Source organism: Arachis ipaensis, chromosome B3, assembly GCF_059453495.1.
Source record: "Arachis ipaensis isolate K30076 ecotype BB chromosome B3, ASM5945349v1, whole genome shotgun sequence".
In the NCBI taxonomy this organism is placed as follows: Eukaryota; Viridiplantae; Streptophyta; class Magnoliopsida; order Fabales; family Fabaceae; genus Arachis; species Arachis ipaensis.
Genome location: NC_142438.1, coordinates 24,456,130 through 24,480,308, shown reverse-complemented (window position 1 = coordinate 24,480,308; position 24,179 = coordinate 24,456,130). Strand labels below are relative to the sequence as shown.

At 37.3% G+C, this 24,179-nt stretch overlaps 2 protein-coding genes and 1 non-coding gene across 6 annotated transcripts; all 3 read right to left on the bottom strand.

The window, feature by feature from the left end:
- Positions 1–1,066: 1,066 nt before the first annotated feature.
- LOC107630009 (Pentatricopeptide repeat (PPR) superfamily protein) lies at positions 1,067–7,203 on the bottom strand. 3 transcript variants are annotated; one of them, XR_002359027.2, is made up of 3 exons: positions 6,634–7,203; positions 1,454–4,221; positions 1,067–1,350 (listed from the first exon to the last, which is right to left on the bottom strand). XR_002359027.2 is itself a non-coding variant. In XM_088508957.1 (2 exons), exon 2 carries the CDS (start codon positions 4,169–4,171, stop codon positions 1,949–1,951), a length of 2,223 nt encoding a protein of 740 aa, XP_088365083.1. In that variant the 5' UTR covers positions 4,172–4,221; positions 6,634–7,124; the 3' UTR covers positions 1,067–1,948. The 3 variants fall into 3 exon arrangements, 1 of the variants encoding a protein (XP_088365083.1); XR_001618115.3 differs by having other exon boundaries at positions 1,454–4,243; positions 6,634–7,113; XM_088508957.1 differs by having other exon boundaries at positions 1,067–4,221; positions 6,634–7,124.
- A 1,016-nt stretch (positions 7,204–8,219) lies between these two features.
- On the bottom strand, positions 8,220–12,101 carry LOC107630008 (pentatricopeptide repeat-containing protein At1g77360, mitochondrial). 2 transcript variants are annotated; one of them, XM_016333000.3, is made up of 2 exons: positions 11,745–12,101; positions 8,220–9,802 (listed from the first exon to the last, which is right to left on the bottom strand). In XM_016333000.3, exon 2 carries the CDS (start codon positions 9,781–9,783, stop codon positions 8,341–8,343), a length of 1,443 nt encoding a protein of 480 aa, XP_016188486.1. In that variant the 5' UTR covers positions 9,784–9,802; positions 11,745–12,101; the 3' UTR covers positions 8,220–8,340. The 2 variants fall into 2 exon arrangements, with proteins under 2 accessions (XP_016188486.1, XP_020974117.1); XM_021118458.2 differs by having other exon boundaries at positions 8,220–9,760; positions 11,745–12,091.
- Positions 12,102–19,733: 7,632 nt separating this feature from the next.
- Positions 19,734–19,840, bottom strand: LOC148570077 (small nucleolar RNA R71). Its single transcript, XR_015908725.1, has one exon. It is a non-coding gene; the product is annotated as a small nucleolar RNA R71 (small nucleolar RNA).
- Between the last annotated feature and the right edge of the window lie 4,339 nt (positions 19,841–24,179).

Genomic DNA, 24,179 nt, shown 5'->3' with positions numbered 1-24,179 from the left:
TACACCAATCTCACACCATTAAAATTATCATTGATGGCTATTTGATGGCTACAAATCACAAAAGTTGCTGCCCCCTAGCATTAAAATTAGCCTATTATAATATGTTGTAATAAGTTAGTTTAATTAATGAGCAACACGCAAGATATAGTCAAATAAAGTAAAGAGCAACAATCATGATAATGACAAATAATTAGTGGTATTTCGAGAGTAGCCTGTAAAGAATCTACTTTAAAGGCATTTTGTAACAGTAGGAAATGTAGAGAGCATGCAATGCATAAATGGATTCATGAGGATACTAAGATTAACGCACCGCCCAACTTATTCTTTGATATCTTCCACTCAATTATTTACTTGTATCAACAGATAGAATCATAGATGAGCTAGTACTTTTGAAATTCTTCTTTTATTTAAAAAAAAAAAAAGAAAAAGAAAATAAGGAATACCCATATATATGCTCCAGAGATTATGCCAGAATTAATGCTGCGGAGATGTAATACCAGCAACTTAATATATAGTTAGAATTGAATGAATGAGTGTAATTTTAAATAATTATAATACTGGTGAATAACTTTTTCATTCACATATTTTTTTATTTTCACTTTACAAAATCCACCATTAAATTAGTTTATAGCAATACATGCTATCTAGTTGGAAACAAAACTAAAGTAAGTAGTAAAACAATGCGTTAACTGTCTTCCACTTAAAAGATTTAGTTGCTAGTGACTATTATCTCTGTCAAAAGACTACATAGGCTAAAGTTTCAGATTTTATGCATGTTCTTCTGTTTGATTACTTATTTTATGCGCTTGCAAGCGTTTTCACTTAAAGCAGTACCATTTTTAATCCATTGCTCACCGTAGGCATCTAGACCTCAAGTAGATTATAATAGAAACCTGCTTTAAGGAATATACCTTTTCTTGAATTCAAGATATTCAAAGTCTCAAACATGTTTTGAAGATTAATATAATTTGCAACTGGAATTGTAATAGAGAATATAATGGAATAGTAACTATTAACCAAATGCCAATCAAAGTGCATGATTAAAGATATGGTGAAGAAAACAGAATGAAAGAGCAAAATAATTAACACTTAAAAATTATGATATAAAAATACTTCTATACAAACATCCAATTTTGTATTGTTATATCAGCATATTTCATTCACATCATCAACTACTCTAAAATTCATACAAATAAAATAGTATAAAGTTATTTTGCACTATGTATACAAAAAAAATGTATATATCTAAATTAAAAATATTAACCGTGAGATTAATAGAGTGTAGGCACAAGATTATGTGGAGATCATTGATGAATGCAGCACCAGATTAATCTCAGACCATTATTTTACCTGGAACAAATTAAAAATGCTGATGTAAGTAAGAAATATGTTTAGCTGATGAGTGCCATAATGAACATTTGATCAAATTCTGAGTATATAATACAGTTATCACCTGTATTTACTAGTAGTAACAATACCAAAAAATTCTGCTTCCCCATAAACTAGATGATTGCACAATACAAGAAACAAAGAGTGAGTATGATGTTCTGGTTGAGTGTATTTCTTGCTTCTCTCAATGCACATTAATTAACATAAGAGATATGGAGTATTCAAATTTTACATATAACGACACTTTTTTCCCCTTATAATCTGAGGGCTGAGTTGATTTCACATTGAAACAAAGGTTCTTAAGGATCTCATTAATTAATATCCTGGTATTGCAAGCTGCAATATAAAGTCAGATATGAGGAATACTTCTATGCATGAAAATTGGTTGAATGAGAAGGTTTTACCTAGCTATGATGGAGATTTCAGACACAAGGACATTTCAATTGTCCCATGAAAGAAGTCCCTACCTTGCATTTGGATTAAATCTCATGGAAATTCGTTAATAATTGGTCTATCAGGAAATATACCAGTGCTTGGAAAACCACATTGTGAAACATCTTCAGTGCATTGCTTCCAAAATACAATTAGATTTTACTGTTTGCCTCTTGGAGCCTTCAAGGAAGCTACGCCAAATATTCGCATTTGGTGGAAAAGGCATGCTAGTGATGATTTTCTCAGCTTCTTCAATTTCTCCACGTTTAGCCAGGAGGTCTACTATACAATGGTAATGATCTAGTTCTGGCTGAATCCCATAAGCAGTTCCCATCTGTTTGAAAATTTCCATCGCCTCGCTTACCAATCCACCATATCTGCAAGCAGAGAGCACTGCTCTCAGAGCTAATGCATCCGGCTTCAACCTGAATGATTCCATATTTTTGAATCTCTTTAGCGCTTCATGTGGATAACCATTCAGCCCGAAGGCAGTAATTAAAGCCGTCCATGTAATAATATTTTTGTCAGTCATTTCTTCAAAAACTTTTACCGAACTATCAATGTTTCCACACTTTCCATACATGTCAATTAGTGCATTGCAGATATAAGTGTCCCAGTTATAGAGGTTAGTCTTCATAATAAGTCCATGAAGAGAACTTCCCAGATCAAGACGACAAAGCTTGGTGCACACGCATAATATACTCATAAATGTGTAATTATCCGGTTGTATGTGTGCAACATGCATATGGTTGAAAAGTTCCAAAACCTCATTATAATTATTGCTCCGAGCACAAGCTGAAATGACAAGGTTCCAGGATACAGTATCAGGGCTTTCGAGCAAAGAAAGGAACTTTACCGTTTCATAGTATTGGCAAGTCCTGTTATAGATCCCGGCAATGATGTTTGAGGGGACTAGAGGAAGTGAATTACTGACTTCCTTGACAAAAGAAAGTGCTTCGATTATGAGACCGTTTCTACTGTAAGCCATAACAAGGGAGCTTAATACATATTCATGACTTTCATACCCCATTTTTATAAGCAAACCATGGAGCTGACGCGTGTTCAATACTGATGATGACTTAAGAGAAGCAGAAAAGGAAAACTCATTAACTAAGTGACCTAATTGTAGCATTTGTCGTAGTAACATAATCGGCATGGAAGAGCATTCATTCGAGTAACCCACCATCAAAGCATTCCAAGACACAATATTCTTCTCTTCTATTTGATTAAAACATTTATGGGAACACATCATGTTATCACATTTAGCATAAAAGTCTACCAATGCAGTACCTACAACAACATCAGATTCGAAACCATTCCTGATTACCTTAGCATGGATAGATTCTCCACAAACAAAGTTCTTCAAACTAGCACACATGTCTATAACAGCTACAAATGTGGCCTGACTAGGCATCAATCCCCTTCTAGACATATTCACAAACATCTCCAATGCCACTTGAGGTCTCCCACTTTTCACCAATGCGTCAATAATCGTATTCCAAGACACAACATTTTCAGCCGGAACTTCTTGAAACAATCTTTGTGCCGAGAACATGGCTTTGCATTTCACATACACGTTAATCAGACAATTAACCAAAGCAATGTCACCATCAAACCCACATTTCGTCATCAAACCATGAATCATTGCACTATATTCCAAATCCTGCTCAGGATCAACAAGTCCAGACAAAACAGCCACAAAGGAACCTTCTGACAAAGCAACCCCTGTCCTCACAAGATCACGAAACAAATTCTGGCAGTCTCCCACAAATCCATTACGTGCCAGAATCAATAGCATTATATTCCAAGTCACCAGGCTCTTATGGACCATATCTTCAAATGCAATAAAAGCTTCATCCAAACATCCATGCCTCCCAAACAAACCCAACAAAGCAGTACTCACAAAAGCATCAGCATCAAAAAGTCCACTCTTGATGCTCAAAGCCTGCAACTGCATACCCTGACAAATGCTCAACAATTCACAAGATAGTAACCCACTCAAAGTATATTGTGTTGGAGAAAAGTCAGAACCCCTCATGTGGCAGAGCAGGCTCCAAGCATCACTCACATCACCACGGCGACTATAAGCATGGATGAGCATGTTGTAAGAAACTACCGTTCTTTGGGGCAATATATCAAACACTCGACGTGCATGAAGAAACTCGCCAAGGGATAAGTAATGAGAAATGACATTATTGTGGACGAAGATGGATTGGTTTGGAATGGGACCCATAGTGATAGAGAGTGCATGGAGGCATTTAGTTGCATCAAGGGTGCAAGTGATGGAACACGATTCAACAAGCTTGAGGAGGTGTTGGCCATGTCGGACAATATGTCCATGGCAACTCATGCAGCTAACAACCCCGGCGCCAGATGTGGTATATTTGATTTGATTGTTTCCTAAAATGATGCAAATGAGTTCCTAAAATTAAAAAATGAGAATTTATAATATTGTGTTTTTTAATTTGATAAAAAGCAACTAATTGCAAGCAGCAAGCATTATTGATTAATTGTACCTAATTCAAAACGGTCCCCTTACACATTCAAACTTTTTCATCAACCAAGTTGACCCAAACCCAACAAAAACCAATCTCATCAGTAAGTGCGTGTAAAACACACTCCAACTCATCCACTAATCTAGCTGAATGATGTGCTTCCCCTATTAATGGTTTTCAATTGTATTTTTTTTAGTAATATTTGTGTTTTCCTATTAACTAAATAGCTTTGATCTTTCCAAGAAAAATGGTCAAGAAATCAAATTGCCAAAAAGTACCAAAAATATCAATAACGAACTCGTATACAAAAGAAAACCACATGAACTAATTCCATTTAGCACCGAAATGTATCGCATACAGCAGCAAAAAATCAGTATGGGAACTTGTATATAAAAGAAACCACATCATAGTAAACAACACAGGAACTACTTCCATTTAGCACCAGTATGGGAACTTGTATATAAAAGAAACCACATCATAGTAAACAACACAGGAACTACTTCCATTTAGCACCGAGACTAAAAGACAGAGACAGAAATAAATTTTAATATTCTGTTTGGTACAAAGTGGGAGACATAAATTAAAATAAGAATGAAACTCTAATTTAATTTGTACAAAAGATAAAATTAGAATTAATTAATTGAAATGAGGGTATTTTAAGTATAAAATGTTATTAAAGTTTCAGTTTCTGTCTCTAAAAATTTCAGCCCCTGTGTCCTCATTTTTTGGAGGTACTGAAATACTGAAATTTCAGAGACAAAATTTTAGTACCAATCTCTGAGCGAACAAACATGATATTAAGTCTCAGTCTCTCCGTCTCTGTCCCAATCTCTCAAAACAAACGCTACCAAAGTAACACAGGTACTACTAGTTACTGCAGCAGCATCAAGTCGTCTCCCATTACACATTATACCCCACAAGTCGTACTCTGAGCAAATATATATATATATATAGAGAGAGAGAGAGAGACACACACTTGTAATTTGTTATGAGTGAAGTGTGGAAAGTAAAAGCATCCAAGTGATCCAAGTTTCCAAACAATCAAAGCATCAAGATATAAGCACAAATAAATTTTAAAAAAAAAAGTGAAAAAAGAAATAGAAGATGGAATGCACTTCAACAAGCAGAGTGAGAGTGATGGTAGTGTGTTGATAGGAAGAAAGACTAGAAGACTTCTTGAAGAAGTTTAAAAAAAGTAACAGAAAATAAAACAGATTTCGCATTTTGTGCAAAGCCGAAAAGAAAAACATGTCATTTAATTGGGCTTTAGGGCTTACAAAAATGTGCTGAGAAAAGAGAAGAGGGGGGAGGGGCTTAGATAAAAATACTAGGAGCCGTCCCTATTGGTTTTCTATACTTCTTCAAATAGATAAACTATCATGCATAGTTGTCAGAACCGACCGGTGATCGAATCGGTCGGACTACTAGGTCACTCGGTCTCTAGTTCAACCGGTGGGTCAAAGGTTGAATCGATTGACCCATACTTATTAAAATAAAAATATAAAATAATCAAAAACTTAAAATTAAAATTTGAAATACATGTCTTCACAAACATGTTAACAATAATCAAGTCTCAAATTCTAAAAATAACTAATACTAAAATAGACATAAAATTAGTCAGCATTATTACAATAGTATCTTAATTTGACACAATAAGAACAACAATTCATAAACTAAGTCCAAGGAGTAATTTCAAAGCATAAGCTTCTCGCAATATATGCATAACAAAATAGTTTTTCCAGATTCAACTAATTGTTTACAATGGCCCCACACAGGATCAGTTTTTCCTCTATTATTATTTGTTTGGGTTACAATTGTTGTATCAAGAGTTGATCCTTGTTCTTGGGACGATGGTGTTTGTGGTGAATCCATCTTAAAATCCCGTAAAAGAAAAAAATTCAATCAACTAAGTAACTAAGAGCAAAACCAATCAGCATCATTACAACAGCAACAATCAACAATCAACAAAACCACTGCATATTCATAATCAGCAAAACCAATTCATAAACAATTCAACAATCAACAAAATCATTCATAATCAGCAAAACAATTCATAAACCAATTCAACACTCAACAAAATCACTGCATATTCATAGTCAGCAAAACCAATTCATAAACCAATTCAACAATTAAATTAACAACAATAACATTTCAACCAATTCAACATTTCAAGTTCAACCACTGCCATATTCTAATCAGATTCATAAATCAATCAACAATAAAATCAACAGAAATAACATCAATGAATCAACTATTAAAAATTACTATAGAATATTAGAATAACTAAACACACAAAAAAAAAAAAAAAAAAGCTTACCAGTTGACTGTTGTTGCAGCGGCAGAATCGAGCAGTGCAGGCAGACAAGCAGTGCAGTGCAGGCAGCAACACCCACGGACGACGAGAAGCAACAACCACGCACAGCTCGAGCACTCACTGGCGGAGGGAGGCGCGGCGAGAAGCGAGCAGCTGAGGCGAGCAGAGACGGAGGACAGAGGCGAGACGCGAGCAAACGAGGCGTTGGGTTGGGTGCAGTGATGGCGGACGACGACGACACGCAGCAGGAACTAGGAAACACAGCTCGAGGCCTCGAGCACTCACCGGCGGAGGCGCGGCGAGACGCTGGCAGCCGAGCACAGACAGAGGAGAGCAGCGACACGCGAGCACATGACTCGGAGGATCCGGCGAGAGGCGCGGCGACGGCGGCGAGCGTGCGGTGGCGGTGAACGGAGGTGGAGTGAGCCGCTGAGGTGACCTCTGATGGTGTCTGGGGGTGAGCTCCCAGCCGTTTGTGAGAGTGAGAGAGAAGGGGGTGTGGGGTTGTGCTTCAGAACTAGGAGGTTTCTTGAACCCGCCGGTTCACCGGTTTTGATAAAATCCGACCCAGTCAAACCAGTTCTTACCAGTTTTGCTCCTTATCCGGTCCAATTATAAGTTCGGACCGACCTAAAGCTGGATTGCCGATGTTTCCGATCCGACCGGCCGCATCAGTCCGATTTTTACAACTATGTGCATATTATTGGACTAACGGATCACATTTTATTAGCTATTCTAAGAGTGTGAAAAAGGAATAAATAAATAACCTAATTATGTTTTCTAGTCAAATTAAGGAATCTAATGTCTCTCTGCCACAGCATGTTTGAAAAGGCATGAAGAATGAAAAGATATATCACACAATCTATATATCTTGGTAATGTACTTTGGAAATCCATTAAACCCCACCCCTAAAGAATATTAACCAGGGAAAAAAAATCTAACATTAATAAGGCAGTTGAAGTAGTTGAATGAAATTCACTAATATAACGGTAACTAGTTCTTTAATTGTTGAAACTATTAAGCCTTAGAGCAAATACAATAGTAGTGAAGCAAATTCAGTCTGAATAACAAGATTTTTGACATAAACTATTAAATATATAATTATTTATGCACTTTTACCTAATAACTTAAGTTTTAGAGATAAATAATTTGATAACAAATATTTTGAATATTTTAATTACTAACTTGAGGCTAATTCACTCAATTATGTGATGTGATGACATGTTGGAACTTGGAAGTGTCACCAATAAATATATCATTACAAAACTTAAAACCATTACAGAGAATATATATTTCACTTGATCATTTTAATTCAAACAAAAAAAAATCAATTACAAAAAATTATCAAATAATCAGTTATCAATTGAATCAATTTGGTTTTTATTGAAAACTTTATTAAAAATTAATGATTAATTGGAATTTTCAAAACTTTGAGAATAATTCATACATGGCAAAGTCATTTCTAAAAATTGTATTCTTAGCAACGATATTTCTGGAAATAAAAATCAAGAAGACATTTATCTTTTATCCCTCTTTATTTAAGCCATATTTATTATTTATCATCTCAAACCATATTTAAAGCCTCCATATTTGAACATAAAGCTCTAAGGCCCTTTACTTATTTACCGGCAATGATAGATATAACTTTATAAGCTACATTGATTAAATAAAGGCTCACTAGAATGTAAAGTATGTAAGATTAGCTAAAGCCTAATCAAATAAAGGCTCCTTGACAAGAAGATCAACTTTCTCATGAAGAAATTTTAGCACATCCTCTCGCCCTTCCTTTATAAGTAACTGTCTTAACTTGGCGAATGTTGAACCAGATGGTCGAATTCCATTTTCTATCATCTCTTCCATCAAAACACATGCTTTCATAGCATTGCCCTTTTGGCACAACCCATTGATGAGGACTGAATAGGTGTGCAAACTTGGGACAAACCGTTTTGACTTCATATACTTCCATATTTTCGTAGCCATCTCTAGTTCATTTCTCTCACAAAACATTTTTATCAACATTGTATAGGTATCGGCATCCGGTTCGCAAGACTTAACCATCCGGCGGAAGACCCTAAAAGCTCTATCAGTCTCTCCCTGGCTTATCAAACCGCTTATGATAACATTGCAGGTCCTTGAATTAGGATCAACACCATTGGATTCCATCTCTTGCAAAACTCGATGAACATTTTTGAATTTGTTTGCTTTACAGAAAGCACCAATCAATGCATTATACACCACAACATCTGGCTTGATTCCCTTGCTTTCCATCTCTATGAATGTGTTGATAGCATCTTCAATCCGATTTTCCACCCCATATGTGTGGACCAGGACACTATAAATAAAAGAAGTTGCCCCGCAATTGTTAGCATCCATTTCCTTTACTATCTCTACAGCTTCATCAACTCTTCCGGCTTTGCAAAGAATGTCAACCATTATTCCATATGTGACAATATCCGGATCACATCCCATGCAAACCATCTCTCTAAAAACCTCTCTTGCTTTCGGAAGACTCGGAGCCCTTCCCCATCCATCAAGCAATATGCTATAAGTTTTTGAGTCCGGGACAAAGCGATCCTTCATAGAGTCAAAGATCTCCTGAGCCTTTCTCACATTCTTGGACTTGCACAATGCACTTAGTAAACCGTTAAATGCAGCAAGATTTGGAGATATGTCATATTTTTCCATGACATTAAACGTATAAATGGCCTCATCTACCTTCTGAGCTCGGGCATACTTTCGCATGATGATACAGAAAGTCTCAATATTCAACATCCCCTTTTTCCTCATAGCATTGACAAGATCCCACATGATCTGGTATTGCCTTATTTTGGCCAAAGACTCAATCATTGAGTGATATGCCTTGACGTCGTGTGTGTAATTTCTCTGCTTCTCAGCCCACTCGAAGAACCGGAACGCCAACATACCGGCATTCTCAAAACTCTTGAGGACACTCTGGACCAAATCCGGTGAAACTCTAACACCAGTTTGATTAAGAGCAGTGTCCAGTCCCATTGGAGGACATGACATCATAGTCTTGCATACCATTCTAGTTGCATCTGTAACCTCTTGAACTGGTTCACTTGTACAATACAATTTGGCAAACAATACCCATTTGGATAATGGTTTTTTCCTGTTGTCAAAAACTCTGATCATTGTTCCTTCCAAATCAAACCTAATTCAACACAAATAAACAAACACATGGTGGGCATCACATGTTACTATATAATCTAGTGGTGGTTGTTTAATAGAACTGCATGAACAAATATAATCTAGTGCACCATTTATGGGAGTGAATCAGCAATGAAATAGTACAATGTTTCAATGTGCATTTTTATTTGACAAAACAACCTCGTCATTTGAGTTGCTTTTCAATACATTTGTTAAATCAAATAGATAATCAACCATCAAAGCCGATTTTCCAGATAAAACTCAAAATGAAGCACCACTTCCAGATTTAACAAATGTCATATATCAAGGAGGTATGCTGTCATACTAAAAGGGATGACAATTCAGATCTCGGGGCAGGTTTTTTCAACGATTGACTGGGTATAGAGTGGATTTTGGGTAACATTTGCTGATTTCTGTTTGGATATGGGGCAGGTGTTGGTAATGGCTCCCACGCCCTATTGTTAATTAGTTTTATATGCTGTGTGTTAAGACTATTTTGATATTCTAAGGCTATTTTGATGGATTGTAAGACTATCTCTATGCTATTTGTTGTTGTGAACAATTTAAAATTATCTTTGTACTTAATTATATTTTTGAAGAATTTAATCATGTTTGGAATTTTATTTATTAATTTAGTTCAATTTGTTTATTTTCATGCTATAGTTTTTCTAAAGAGAAAAATTATAAATCAATTAAATTCCAAGGTTCCAACAGAGCAGGTACAGGACAGGTATATATACCTGCAGGTTTGGTGTGGGATAAAAATTAAGATACCCATAAGTAATGGAGCGGAGAATGGGCAATGCATAGGTGTTTGGGACGGATATGAGTACTCAAATACCCGTCTCGCCCCGCCCCATTGCCATCCATATATACTAATAAAATTTTTGTTATATGACCATTATATTGTTAATATTAATAATTTTTTTCATGCTAATTCTCTATTTAACTGGTATATTCTTTCGATCTAATAAGGATATGATAAATAATAAGTAATGGACAACATTTTTAAGCTTCATTTTGAATTTGGTTGTAACCAATTAATGTTCATGCTAGAAACATGAGTTTAGTGTGTTCAATAAAGGTTAAAATCAGGAATATAAAATCTTGAAATCAATTACATTTTATTCAGTTTGGCCTAATAAGCATGATGTATCATGTCACTTTCTACTTGGCTAAATGGGGAACAAAATGGACTCACACTTCAAACAGTCAAAACTCATAAAGAGTGATCATTTTCAGTTCTTTATCAGAAGCTTCTTTACCGAACAAACTTTCTCTTATTTTCATGAGAAACCGACAAAAATATTTGAAAAAAAAAAGACATTGAGCGAAGAAATGTACCAATTTAGCTATTGGAGTGGGAAAAAATCATTAGGAGGTTCCCCTTTATATTTCTATAGAAAGCTTAAATAATTTATTAAGAGGTTCCCCGACCAACCAAACCGAATTGAAATGCACTGTTATCAAAATGCCTAAATATCACAACCAAGAAACAAACCAAGAATCAAGAACAAAATCAGAACAAAGACCCAAGAACAAAATACAGTCTAGATCCAAGAATCACAACCAAAATCATAATAGTATTAATATTGAATTAAAAAAAAGCATCAGAACAGAAAAAAATAATACAATAACAGAAAACAGAACAAATAATTACACAATAATAGAAAACAGTCCAACAATCAACCTTAACCAGGATCAGAAAAATCAGAACCGTGAAACTAACGAAGAACAAAAATCATAAAATAATCAGTCCAACCATAAACCATAACCACAATCAGATTTTGTCAGGTCCAAGAACCACTACTCATCAAACCCCAGTAAAAATTGTGGATACAGATTTTTATTGCAACAAATTTCTTTCAAAAACGAAAGGAAAATTCAGAACAGGGAGAAAAAAGACATGCAGTTAAAGAATAGAAGGAAAAAAATCAAGAACCAACCTGAGGCAGAGTGCAGATGCTCCATTCTTGATGATGCAAACAGAGAGTGGCAGAGTGCAGGGCGAAGTTGACTGTTTCACACTGCACTGAGGACATCATTGAGGCCGACGACACGGCGGATGCTGCTCCGTGCTGCTGCTGCGTGGCCGACGGCGGCTATGAGGAAGGGAAAAGGGGAGGAAGCGACCGCTGGTATGGCGTCTCGGCGGCAGCTGCTATCCGGCGGATGGCGGACGAGAGTGCCGAGGAGGTCTGGGCTCAGCACTTCATTAGAGCGGAATTGAAAATGAGGATTGGGGCTTTTGAGAGTTGAGAGGCGCTATTGGCAAGATTCCGAAAATCGAACCGTCAATAAGCATACCGAATTTTTAAGTAAATATTTTTTTTGAGTTATCTTTTTTAAAAATTATATATCTAAATAAGTCTTTAAAAAATTTTACATAGGATGTTTTCGTTTGAGGTTTCTGAATTTATATAAATACTTTCGTCACACTTTTGAAGACTTATTTATCTAAAAATAAGAGATAAATCTAAAAATAGTCTCTAAAATTACACTTAAGTTTTAAAGTGATCCTTGAAATTAATAATTTTTTAAATTCGTCTCTAAAATTGCACTCGAGGACTTATAGTAGTCCTTAAGATAATTTTCGTCCATCCTTACCACCGGAAAACTGAGCTGGACTGAAACGACATCATTTTGTATTTATAAAAAAAAAAACCTAATTTCCAATACGACGTCGTTTTATATTTATAAAAAAAAAACTAATCCCCAATTATCTTTACCAATTCTCTTCTTCACATTATTCTTCGTCTTCTTCAACTTCATAAGTAGCAACAACAACAACATCATCAGAACCAGCAAAAATCATTGACTTAAGAAACCTAATTACAAAAGATCACAAAAAAGAACCATCAACAATCAGAAAATATCAATTAATCTAAATAGCAAGTATCAATCAACCTAAATAGCAAAAATCACAAAAAAAAGCAATAATTACAGAATCCAAAACAACAAAAAATCAACCATGGCAACTATATTAAAACACAATCAGCAACAGCAATAATCACCCAAAATATTAACAATAATGATTAAATAACTAAAAAATTTAAAAAAGTTTACCTTGGCTGCAGAGAAGAGAAGAAGGATGCAGAGAGAGACAAAGAGGAGAACAGAGAGCAGACGGCGACAAGTAGAGAGGGAGGAACTGTTAGCCGGGACAATGGAGAGCGCCTGAAACTGGCCGTGAGAGACATTTTGTTTGTGGCCTGAAGCGCCTGCCATTGTTGGTGAGCCTTGGAGTCGCCGGCGAGTGCGGCGTGCTCGAGAGCGATGACGGTGGCGACAAAGGGGTAGGGGCGGTTGACGGAGCACTTGAAAATAGTAGGAAAGTGCAAAATCTGGACGGCGAGATCGGAGACACCTCGATCTTGTGGTGGTGAGGGGAAGCAGATTAAGGAGTGTGAAAGACTAGGTTGGGGAGGAGCGACCGGCGCGACACCGAAATGGAGGCTAACGACAGAGAGGGTTGAGAAAAGCTTGCCTCTGCAATTGTGAGTGAGTGAAGGGAAAGAGAAATGGCAGGTTGGGGAAGGGGAAGGGAAAGGGGAGGCTCAGGGAAGGGTGGGGCTTTAGCGTGTTTTTTTTTTAATAAATACAAAACGATGTCGTTTTCAATGTTCCGATGAACGGAAAGTGCCTTAAGGACTAATATGAGTTCCGGAGTGCAAGTTTAAGGACAAAATTGAGTAATTATTAACTTCAAGGACCACTTTGAAGTTCGAGTGCAACTTCAGGGACTACTTTGATGCTTAACTTGTGAAAATAATAAATTTGACTAAAATAGGGACTTATATGTCTTACTTTTATAAAGTTCAGAAACCTCAAGTAATAAAATTTTTTTAGGGACGAAAACGTCTGACGCAAAATTTCTTAGAGACCTATTTGTGTATATACTCTTTTTTAAAAGATCTTATAAAAAAGTGTAATATTTGGATATTTTATGCAAAAAAAAAAATTTATTTATTAATTATGTTTGGTATAGCAATATAAAAGTATTTTTTATTTATTTATTATGTGAAAAATATTTTTTTAAAAAAAATTATCTTTTAAAAAAATATAAATGGTAATTTCTCAAAGAAGATATTTTTTAATTTTTTCGTATTTTTACTTTTACTACTAAAAATTTATCAAATACACTAAAAAATTAAAAAAATATTTTTTATTAAAAAAAACTTTTTCTATCAACTTAATGACACCTAAACAAGTACATAGTCTAATATAAATTTTAAAATATTATTTAAATTAAAAGTACTATATTAACTACAATATTATAATCTCATCCAAATACAAATTCAAAACTCAATAACAAAAGAAATAACCAATCACAATGTAAGAATTATCTTTGGAAAAAAAAAAAGTAGAAAGTGGTTCTTAGAGGTCCAATATGAAATATGCTAATATTGTGACTCTCATTACTGCCATACGTAAGTTTTTTTTCTGCTGTGTGTACCCAAAACTTTTTAAAATTCAATTAGGTGCACAAATAATTAAATAAATGAATGAGGATGTGGTAGATGTTTATAGTGGCTTTGTTTGGATTTTTTTTTGTCTTGGACTTAGTTCGAAAACCGTATCCGAACCCGCAACACCAACCCGTCTGAACCCAAATCGAATACTAATCATCTCTCTTGATGTGTTGAACTTGAATCCCACATGACCAAAAAAAAAAAAAAAAAGAACTTGAATCTCAGCACCGAGAACAAGCTCCATGGCTTCCATGATATGCCCTTAGTTAACTCCACTTCCGTTTGATCGTGGGGTCTAGATTCAAGTCTTGAATCAGGATGCTCTTGTTCATAAATTGGTTCTTGTTTGTCATTATTGCTCCATCTTAAAATACTATTAAAAATTGAAAGGTTTTTTTAGTTAACATAAGGGGCTTTTCACTAAAGAAAGGCGAGGATCTACTTCTTTGCCGATATCTGCAGTAGAATTTAAATCTTGGATTCACGATATGGAGCTCGTGGATCTAGCTTTACCTGATCGTAAGTTTACTTGGTTCAGAGGCCAGTCATGTAGTCGGATCGATAAAGTTCTGGTTAGTCTGGAGTGGCTAGAAATTTTCTGAAACAAGATTACGAGGAGGCTCAAGAAGTTTGTCAGACCATTGTCCAATAATTATGAATGTCACAAGGTTGGGAGGGGGGCCGCAACCTTTTCGGAGTCTGAATGCGTGGTTTACTCATGAGGGGTTTTTGAGGATGGTAAAGGAGGAGTGGAGGTGCCTAGGGAAAATGCAGCTGATGGACAAGTTGAAGGCATTGACGCTTCCACTGGGCAGGTGGCGTAGAGAGCACTTTGGTAATTTGAATAGGAGGATAAATAATTTTGAAGAGGAGATCAGGAAAGTTGATGAGTTGGTGAGCAATGGAGTTTATGATGGAACATTGGAGGCTAGAAGAAAGGCGCTTGTGAGCGCTTGCAAGAAATGGTATGTCAGGAAGGAAATACATTGGAAGCAGATGTCACGGTCCAGTCATGCTAAGGAGATGGATAAAAACACTAGATACTTCCACAACTTAGCCTCGGCTCGGAGACGAAGCAATCAGATTGATGCCTTAAGGATCCATGGACGCTTAGTGCGGAATCCAGCTAGAATCAAGATTGCTATACGAGACTTCTATAAGGAGTTGTATCATCAGGAGAAATCACCAAATATTGGATTTTGGGAAGGGCTGGTAAGACGAATAACTGCAGATGAGGCAACAGAACTGGAACTGTTGCCGAGTGCTGAAGAAATAAAGTCTGCAGTGTGGGACTGTGAGTCAACAAAAGCTCCAGGAAGCGATGGGTATAACATGAATTTTATCAAGAAGTGCTGGGCAGAAGTTGGGAGGGAATTCACGGATGCAGTGATGGGGTTCTTCCATTCAGCAGTGCTACCTGCGGGTTCCAATGTCACGTGGGTGGCGCTGGCATCAAAATTTGTTGGAGCTACAGAAATAAAGGATCTCCGGCCGATCAGTATGGTGGGTTGTGTCTATAAGGTCATCTCTAAGGTGCTGGTTCGGAGGATGCGGAAAGTGATGCCGGACTTAGTGGGCGAGACTCAGAATGCTTTTGTACAGGGCAGGAAAATTCATGATGGGGCTTTGATTGTTTGTGAAACAATACACTGGCTAAGGTCAAGGAAAAGAAGCTCAGCGATAATTAAACTGGATTTTCAGAAGGCTTACGATAGGGTCAAATGGAGCTTTGTGGATATAGTGCTGCAAAAGATGGGCTTTGGACATAGGTGGCGGGGGTGGATTAAGGAATGTCTTTGTTCAGCGTCTATGTCAATGCTCATTAATGGGTCTCCCTCTAAGCCTTTCAAAATGGAAAGGGGCCTACGACAAGGGGACCCTTTATCTCCCTTTCTGTTTGTACTTGTCGTTGATGTGCTTCATAGAATGATCGGGGAGGCGGTGAGGAATGGGCGCATATCCTCGCTTTTGGTTGGTAGGGATAACATTGCGTTATCACACTTACAGTTTGCGGATAACATGATACTTTTCTGCCCGCCAGAGGAAGAAACCATACGAAATTACAAGCGACTGCTGCGTTGCTTCGAGCTGATGTCTGGATTGAGCATTAATTTTGAGAAGTCCAGCTTCATTCCGATTAATTGTGAACAAAGGTGGGCGCACAAGATGTGTATCTTGCTGGGATGTAAGGAGACCTCACTCCCTATCCGGTACCTCGGCATCTCTTTGGGAGCGAACCCGAGGCTAGTTAAGACGTGGAAACCAATGATTGATAAGGTGGAAGAGAAGCTGAGTCTGTGCCAAGCAAAAACCCTTAATAAATCGGGTAAGTTGGTGCTCATTAAATCGGTTCTTAATAGCCTGCCTATTTACTATCTCAGTTTGTACAAGATGCCAAAGGCAGTAGCAGAGGAATTGATTTCCTTACAAAGACGATTCTTGTGAAGTAAGGAGGATGGGAGGAGTGGGATACCACTAGTGAGATGGGAGGTAGTGATGGCCCCTAAAAAGGCGGGTGGATTGGGAGTGGGAGATGCTGTGATTCGAAATACAGCTCCTCTATTCAAATGGTGGTGGCGATTCTCGAAAGAGGACTGTCCCTTATGGAAGAAAGTAGTGTGCTCTTGTAACAACATGAATCCGTCTGAAATGCTGCATGGTCAACCTATTCCTTCGAGAGGGGGTCCATGGAGAGACATTTGTCAGTTACAAATCAAAGAGCCACAAATCAGAGAACAGATGATTAGAGGCTTGTCAATGGAAGTGGGAAGCGGCAGAACAATCCGGTTCTAGGAAGATGACTGGTTAACTGGTGGTGTCTTGAAAGATTTGTTCCCTAGACTCTTCTCGGTTTCAAACCTTAAAGGATCTGTTATAGGTGACTGCGGGTGATGCGTGAGCATATTGTCTATCTTTTCCTAGTGAATTTGCATCTAATTTGTTGAATTTAATTAAGAATTAATTATATTTTAGCCACTATGGATGCTATTTTGAGTTTTGTGCAATTTTATTGATTTTAGGTAGCATTCGGATGGAATTGATGAAGTTCTGCAGAGAAAGAGAAGAAACCAAGGAGATGACCAGCGAATACCGACGCGGACGCATGGCTCATGCGACCGTGCGGAATGGAGGAAATCGCAATGACGCGATCGCGTGCCTGACGCAAACGCGTGGACGGAATCTGCACAAATGACGTGAACGCGTGGACGACGTGGACGCGTCACATGAGCGATCTGGACAATTGACAGAAAACGCTGGGGGCGATTTCTGGGCTGTTTTGACCCAGTTTTCAGCCCAGAAAACATAGATTAGAAGCTGCAGAATGGACAATTCAAGTGGTCCCATCCATCCATTGAAGATTTGATTATTTAAATTAATTCAAATTTAAATTCAAATTTTAACTCTAGGAAAAGATATTATTTTAATTTTTAGTTTTAGATATTAGACTTTAAAATTATTAGGATTAGTTATAAAAGGGATCCCAACAGGGTGATTCCAACACAACATTTTTTTCGCAACATTATTCCATACAAATTTACATTCCATATTCCATGAGCAACTAATCCTCCATTGTTAAGGTTACGAGCTCTGTCTATTGTATGGATTAATTTTATTGCTTTTTCTATTTTAATTTATGTATGGATTTATAATTTAAGAATTGTTTTCGCTCTTTATTTTATGAATTTGGGTGGAACGGAAGTATGACCCTTTTTCTATTTAAGTTCTTGTAAAACTTGGAAAAGCTCTTTACTTGAACAACAGCTTGAAAACATATTCTCCTAAATTTTAATTATCTGGATTTAACGGGATACGTGACATATAATCTTTTTTTTTGGTAATTAGAGTTTTTGTGGCATATAAACTGGAATTTGATCATGTAACTTCTAATTAGAATTAATTGACCAAGGAATTGGCAGTTAATGAATTTTAGAGGAGACTAGGAAGGTCTAAGGAATTAGGGTCTAGTCACATATAGTTTGCCATAAATTAAATCCTACATAATTAAAATAGTTAGTAAAAAAAGTTAATCTGGAAAAATAGATAACTCTGAAACCTTAACTGTTTTCTCAATATTTTATTCCCAACATTTTTACTTTACTATTTTATTTTCTGAACGATTGTTTAATGCTCTTTGAATACTCAACACTCTTTTTTGTTTGTCTAACTAAGCCAAATGAATTAATCATTGTTGCTTAATCCATCAATCCTCGTGGGATCGACCCTTACTCACGTAAGGTATTACTTGGTACGACCCGGTGCACTTGCCGGTAAGTTTGTGGGTTGAAAAACCCCGCACCAAATTTTTGGCGCCGTTGCCGGGGATTGACTGTGACTAACAACTATTAATTACTTGATTGCTTAGATTAGGCGTTTTGGATTTTAATTAGTTTTATTATCATTATTATTAATTTTTATTTATTTTAATTCCCATAATTTTTTTTCTTTTTCCTTTGTTCTTTCGTTGATACCCCCGGTTCCCCGTTTTAATTTTCATACTTTATTTAACCTTTGAATTTTGTTTTCAAACCTGCGTCCATTTTTTTTATCTTCCTTTTTATTTTTATTTTCTTTTATTTTCATTTTGTTTCTTCCTATTAATTTTCTTATCTTTTAATATTTTATTAATTTTATTTTATTTCTATTTTTAACCTCCAAAAAAAAAAGAAAAATTTATATTTTAGTATTAATATTTTTTCTTAATTTCTAAAATTAAGTTTGGTGTTACTCAGTTGATTCTATTTTAATTCTCTTGTTTAATTTTTTTTTAAATTTTCGAAATTTTTATTTATTTTCAATTATTATTTTCAAAATTTTATTTATTTATTTAGTTAGTATTTTTATTTTATTATTTTACACAGGTTACCTCACAAGGACTTCTCTGCACTCTGACATAGAGAGTCCTATTTTTTCTTGTTTTCTGCTTGTGTATGCGCAGAAATAGAGACAAAGAACATCTCTTAGACTTTGATCTTGAACCTGAAAGAACTTTCAGGCGACGTTTACAACAAGCAAGACTTTGCAAGGCTGCAGAATCCACTATGGCAAATAATAATGCTAATGCCAATGTGGTAAATCCGAATGGGGATGATCAGCAGAGAAGAGTGCTTGGCTCTTATTCTGCCCCTACTGCGGATCTCTATGGAAAAAACATTGTGGTGCCTCCTATAACTGCAAACAACTGAGTTGAAGCCACAATTGGTCACCCTGGTACAACAAAACTGCCAGTATCATGGACTTCCTCATGAAGATCCAAATCAATTTATTTCTGATTTTCTGCAGATATGTGATACTGTGAAGACAAATGGAGTAAACCCAGAGGTGTACAAACTCATGCTTTTCCCATTTGCTCTGAGGGATAAAGCAAAGCTATGGCTAGATTCCCAACCAAAAGAGAGTTTGAATACTTGGGAAAAGGTTGTTACAGAGTTTCTCACTAAATTTTTCCCACCAAAGAAGCTGACTAAGCTTAGGTTGGAGGTTCAGACCTTCAAGCAGAAGGAGGGTGAAACTCTTTATGAAGCTTGGGAGAGATACAAGCTACTGACTAGGCAATGCCCTCCAGATATGTTCTCCAAGTGGACCCAACTGGATATCTTTTATGAAGGCTTAGGAGAGATGTCAAAGATGAGCCTAGACACTTCTGCAGGCGGTTCATTGCACAAGAAGAAAACACTAGAGGAGACTATTGAGCTAATTGAATTGGTTGCAAGCAACCAATATTTATACACATCTAACATGAATCCTGTGAACTCTGAGGCCGCTCAGAAGAGAGGCGTGTTGGAAGTAGAAGCTGTTAATGCTCTTCTTGCTCAGAACAAGCTTATGTCTCAGCAGATAAATCTACTTACTCAACAGATGGGTGGCATGCAAGTCTCAGCTATCAACACTTAAAATCCACCCCAAGAGACCTCCTATGACATGACAGGTAACTTTATGTAAAATGATAATTATGATTATGCTCAACCCTCTTCTGAACAGGTGAATTATATGGGGAGTGGTCCTAGAAATCCCAACAATGATCCATATTCTAAGACATACAACCAGGGATGGAGGAATCACCCAAATTTTGGGTGGAGGGATCAACCTCAGAGACCTCAGAACTTCAACAATAGTTCTCAGGGTGGTTTTCAACAGAACAACTATAATAACCGCCAATTTCAGTCTCAGCAACAACAACCACCTCAGCAGACAAATTCTAAATCCCAAGAAGATTCTAAATGGGAGATGATGATGAGTTTCATGCAAGAAACCAGAGCCTCCATTAGAAACTTGGAGGTGCAAATGGGTCAAATGAGCAAGCAATTGCCTGAAAGGTCTCCAAATACATTCCCTGGTGATACAGTGGTGAACCCAAGAGAAGATTGCAAGGCCATTCAATTGAGAAGTGGTAAGGTAGCTAGTTCTGAGACCAAGGTCAATGAAGATCCAGTTGAAAAGGAAGCTCTAGAGGAGAAGAAGAAAGAGGTAGAGCACGCCCCTCCTAAGCGTGCAGACAACCCGTTTCCTGACTCTCTTGACACTTATCCCACCTTACCAAAAGCCCCTGAATACAAGCCAAAAATGCCATATCCTCAGAGGCTTCAGAAGGCGTCCAAAGAAAAGTAATTCTCTAAATTTTTAGATGTCTTCAAGAAGCTGCAGATCAACATCCCTTTTGCAGAGGCTCTGGAGCAAATGCCTTTCTATGCTAAATTTATGAAAGAATTGTTGACCCACAAGAGGAATTGAAAGGAGCAAGAAACCTTGGTGTTAACCAAGGAATGCAGTGCTATTATTCAACACACCCTTCCTGAGAAGATGCCAGACCCAGGGAGTTTTGTCATTCCTTGTACCATTGGAGAAGTCGGCATTCAGAGAGCTTTATGTGATCTTGGAGCTAGCATCAACCTCATGTCACTTTTAGTGATGAAAAAGCTTCAAATTGAGGAGGTAAAACCTACTCGTATTTCTCTTCAACTTGCTGATCTTTCTATTAAATTACCTGTAGGTGTGGTTGAAGATTTACTTGTTAAAGTAGGACCATTTATTTTTCCTGTTGATTTTGTTATATTAGACATGGAAGAGGAGGTAAAACCCTCTATTATACTTGGTAGACCCTTTTTAGCTACAGGTAGAGCTCTGATTGATGTACAAAAGGGTGAATTAACCCTGAGGGTCAATGAAGAATAGGTGGTCCTAAATGTTTTTGAAGCTCTCAAGCACCCTAATGATTCTGAGGGGTGCATAAAAATAGATGTTATTGAACCACTTGTTCAAGAAGTACTGGAAGCTGAGGTACTTGATGATGTTCTGGATCCTATTTCTGAGTATGAATTAGTTGAAGATGATGATTCACCACCCCAAAAGGAGCTGATGAACACGCCTATAAAGGAGAAGGAAGCCCCCAAGCTTGAGCTCAAACCCTTACCCCCTTCTCTGAAATATGTGTTTTTGGGTGAAAATGATTCATATCCAGTGATTATTAGCTCTTCCCTGAAGCCTGAAGAGGAAGAGGCGCTTGTTTCAGTGCTCAAGAGTCATAAAACAGCTCTTGGGTGGACCATTAGTGACTTGAAAGGGATTAGTCCAACCAAGTGTATGCACAAGATTCTTCTTGAAGATGATGCCAAACCAGTTGTGCAACCACAAAGGAGACTTAATCCAACTATGAAAGAGGTGGTCCAAAAAGAGGTAATGAAATTATGGGAAGCATGTATTATTTACCCTATTTCTGACAGTCCTTGGGTAAGTCCTGTGCAGGTAGTTCCCAAGAAAGGAGGGATGACAATGATCAAGAATGAAAAGAATGAGCTTATTCCTACAAGAACAGTCACAGGATGGAGAATGTGCATAGATTACAGGAGGCTCAACACTGCTACAAGGAAGGATCATTTCTCCCTCCCTTTCATTGATCAGATGCTTGAGAGGTTAGCTGGTCATGCTTTTTATTGTTTTCTAGATGGATATTCTGGATATAATCAAATTGCAGTGGACCCTCAAGATCAAGAAAAGACAGCATTCACATGCCCCTTTGGAGTATTTGCCTACAGGAGAATGCCATTTGGACTTTGCAATGCTCCAGCAACTTTTCAGAGGTGTATGCTTTCAATTTTTTCTGATATGGTTGAAAAGTTTATTGAGATATTTATGGATGACTTTTCTGTTTTTGGTAATTCTTTTGAATCCTGCCTTAAACATTTATCTCTTGTCTTGAAACGGTGTCAAGAATCAAACCTTGTTTTAAATTGGGAAAAATGTCATTTTATGGTTACAGAAGGCATTGTTCTTGGACACCGAATTTCAAGTAAGGGAATTGAGGTTGACAGAGCAAAGGTGGAGGTAATTGAAAAATTACCACCACCAACAAATGTTAAGGCAATTAGGAGTTTCTTGGGTCATGCAGGATTTTATAGAAGATTTATAAAGGATTTTTCTAAAATTGCAAAACCATTGAGCAACCTGCTGGTTGTTGATGTTCCTTTTGTCTTTGATTCTGATTGTCTGCATGCTTTTGAAACTCTGAAGGCAAACCTTACCTTTGCTTCCATTATAGCTCCCCCTGACTGGGATTTACCATTTGAATTAATGTATGATGCTAGTGATTTTGCTATAGGAGCTGTTTTAGGACAGAGGCATGGCAAGCTTGTACATGTCATTTATTATGCCAGTCGTGTATTAAATGATGCTCAAAAGAATTACACAACTACAGAAAAGGAATTATTAGCTGTTGTGTATGCTGTTGATAAGTTTAGGTCCTATTTACTTGGTTCTAAGGTTATTGTTTATACTGACCATGCTGCTTTGAAGTACCTTCTAACCAAACAGGATTCTAAACTAAGATTAATCAGATGGGTGTTACTCCTTCAGGAGTTTGATATTGAGATAAAAGACAGGAGAGGGTCATAAAATCAAGTAGCTAACCATCTTTCCAGAATTGAGCCTGAAGCAGGAGAACAACCACCCACAGCTGTAACTGAGACGTTTTCGGATGAGCAATTGTTCCTCATTCAGCAGGTACCATGGTTTGCAGACATTGCAAATTATAAAGCCATGAATTTTATCCCAAGGGAGTACAGTAGGCAACAAGTAAAGAAGCTATTGACTGATGCAAAGTACTACATTTAGGAAGAACCATACCTTTTTAAAAGGTGCTCAGATGGAATAATTCGGAGATGTGTCCCGGATGAGGAAAAGCAGCAGATTCTTTGGCACTATCATGGGTCTGATTATGGAGGCCACTTTGGTGGTGAGAGGACAGCTACAAAAGTCCTTCAGAGCGGGTTTTACTGGCCGACTCTCTTTAGGGACTCAAGAGCTTTTGTGAAGCACTGTGGCAGATGTGAAAAAGCTGCAAATCTCCCTGCCAACCATGAAATGCCACAGCAGGGACTTCTTGAGGTTGAGCTATTTGATGTGTGGGGTATTGATTTCATGGGATCTTTCCCACCCTCACATTCAAACAACTATATCCTAGTGGCAGTCTACTATGTGTCCAAATGGGTGGAAGCTGTGGCTTTGCCCACTAATGATGCCAAGGTGGTAATAAGCTTTCTTCAGAGGTATATCTTTAGCCGGTTTGGCGTCCCAAGGACACTCATTAGTGATGGAGGAAGTCACTTCTGTAACAGACAGCTGGACTCTCTTCTGCATAGATAACCCTCAGACAAGTGGACAGGTTGAAGTTTCCAACAGGGAACTCAAAAGGATTCTAGAGAAGACCGTCAGTGTTTCAAGAAAGGACTGGTCTAGGAAGCTTGATGATGCTCTCCGGGCATACCGGACAGCATACAAGACTCCAATTGGCATGTCCCCATATCAGTTGGTCTATGGCAAAGCCTGTCACTTGCCAGTTGAGCTGGAGCACAAGGCTTATTGGGCAATTAGGTATCTGAATCTTGATTCAGAAGCTGCAGGAATTAAGCGGATGCT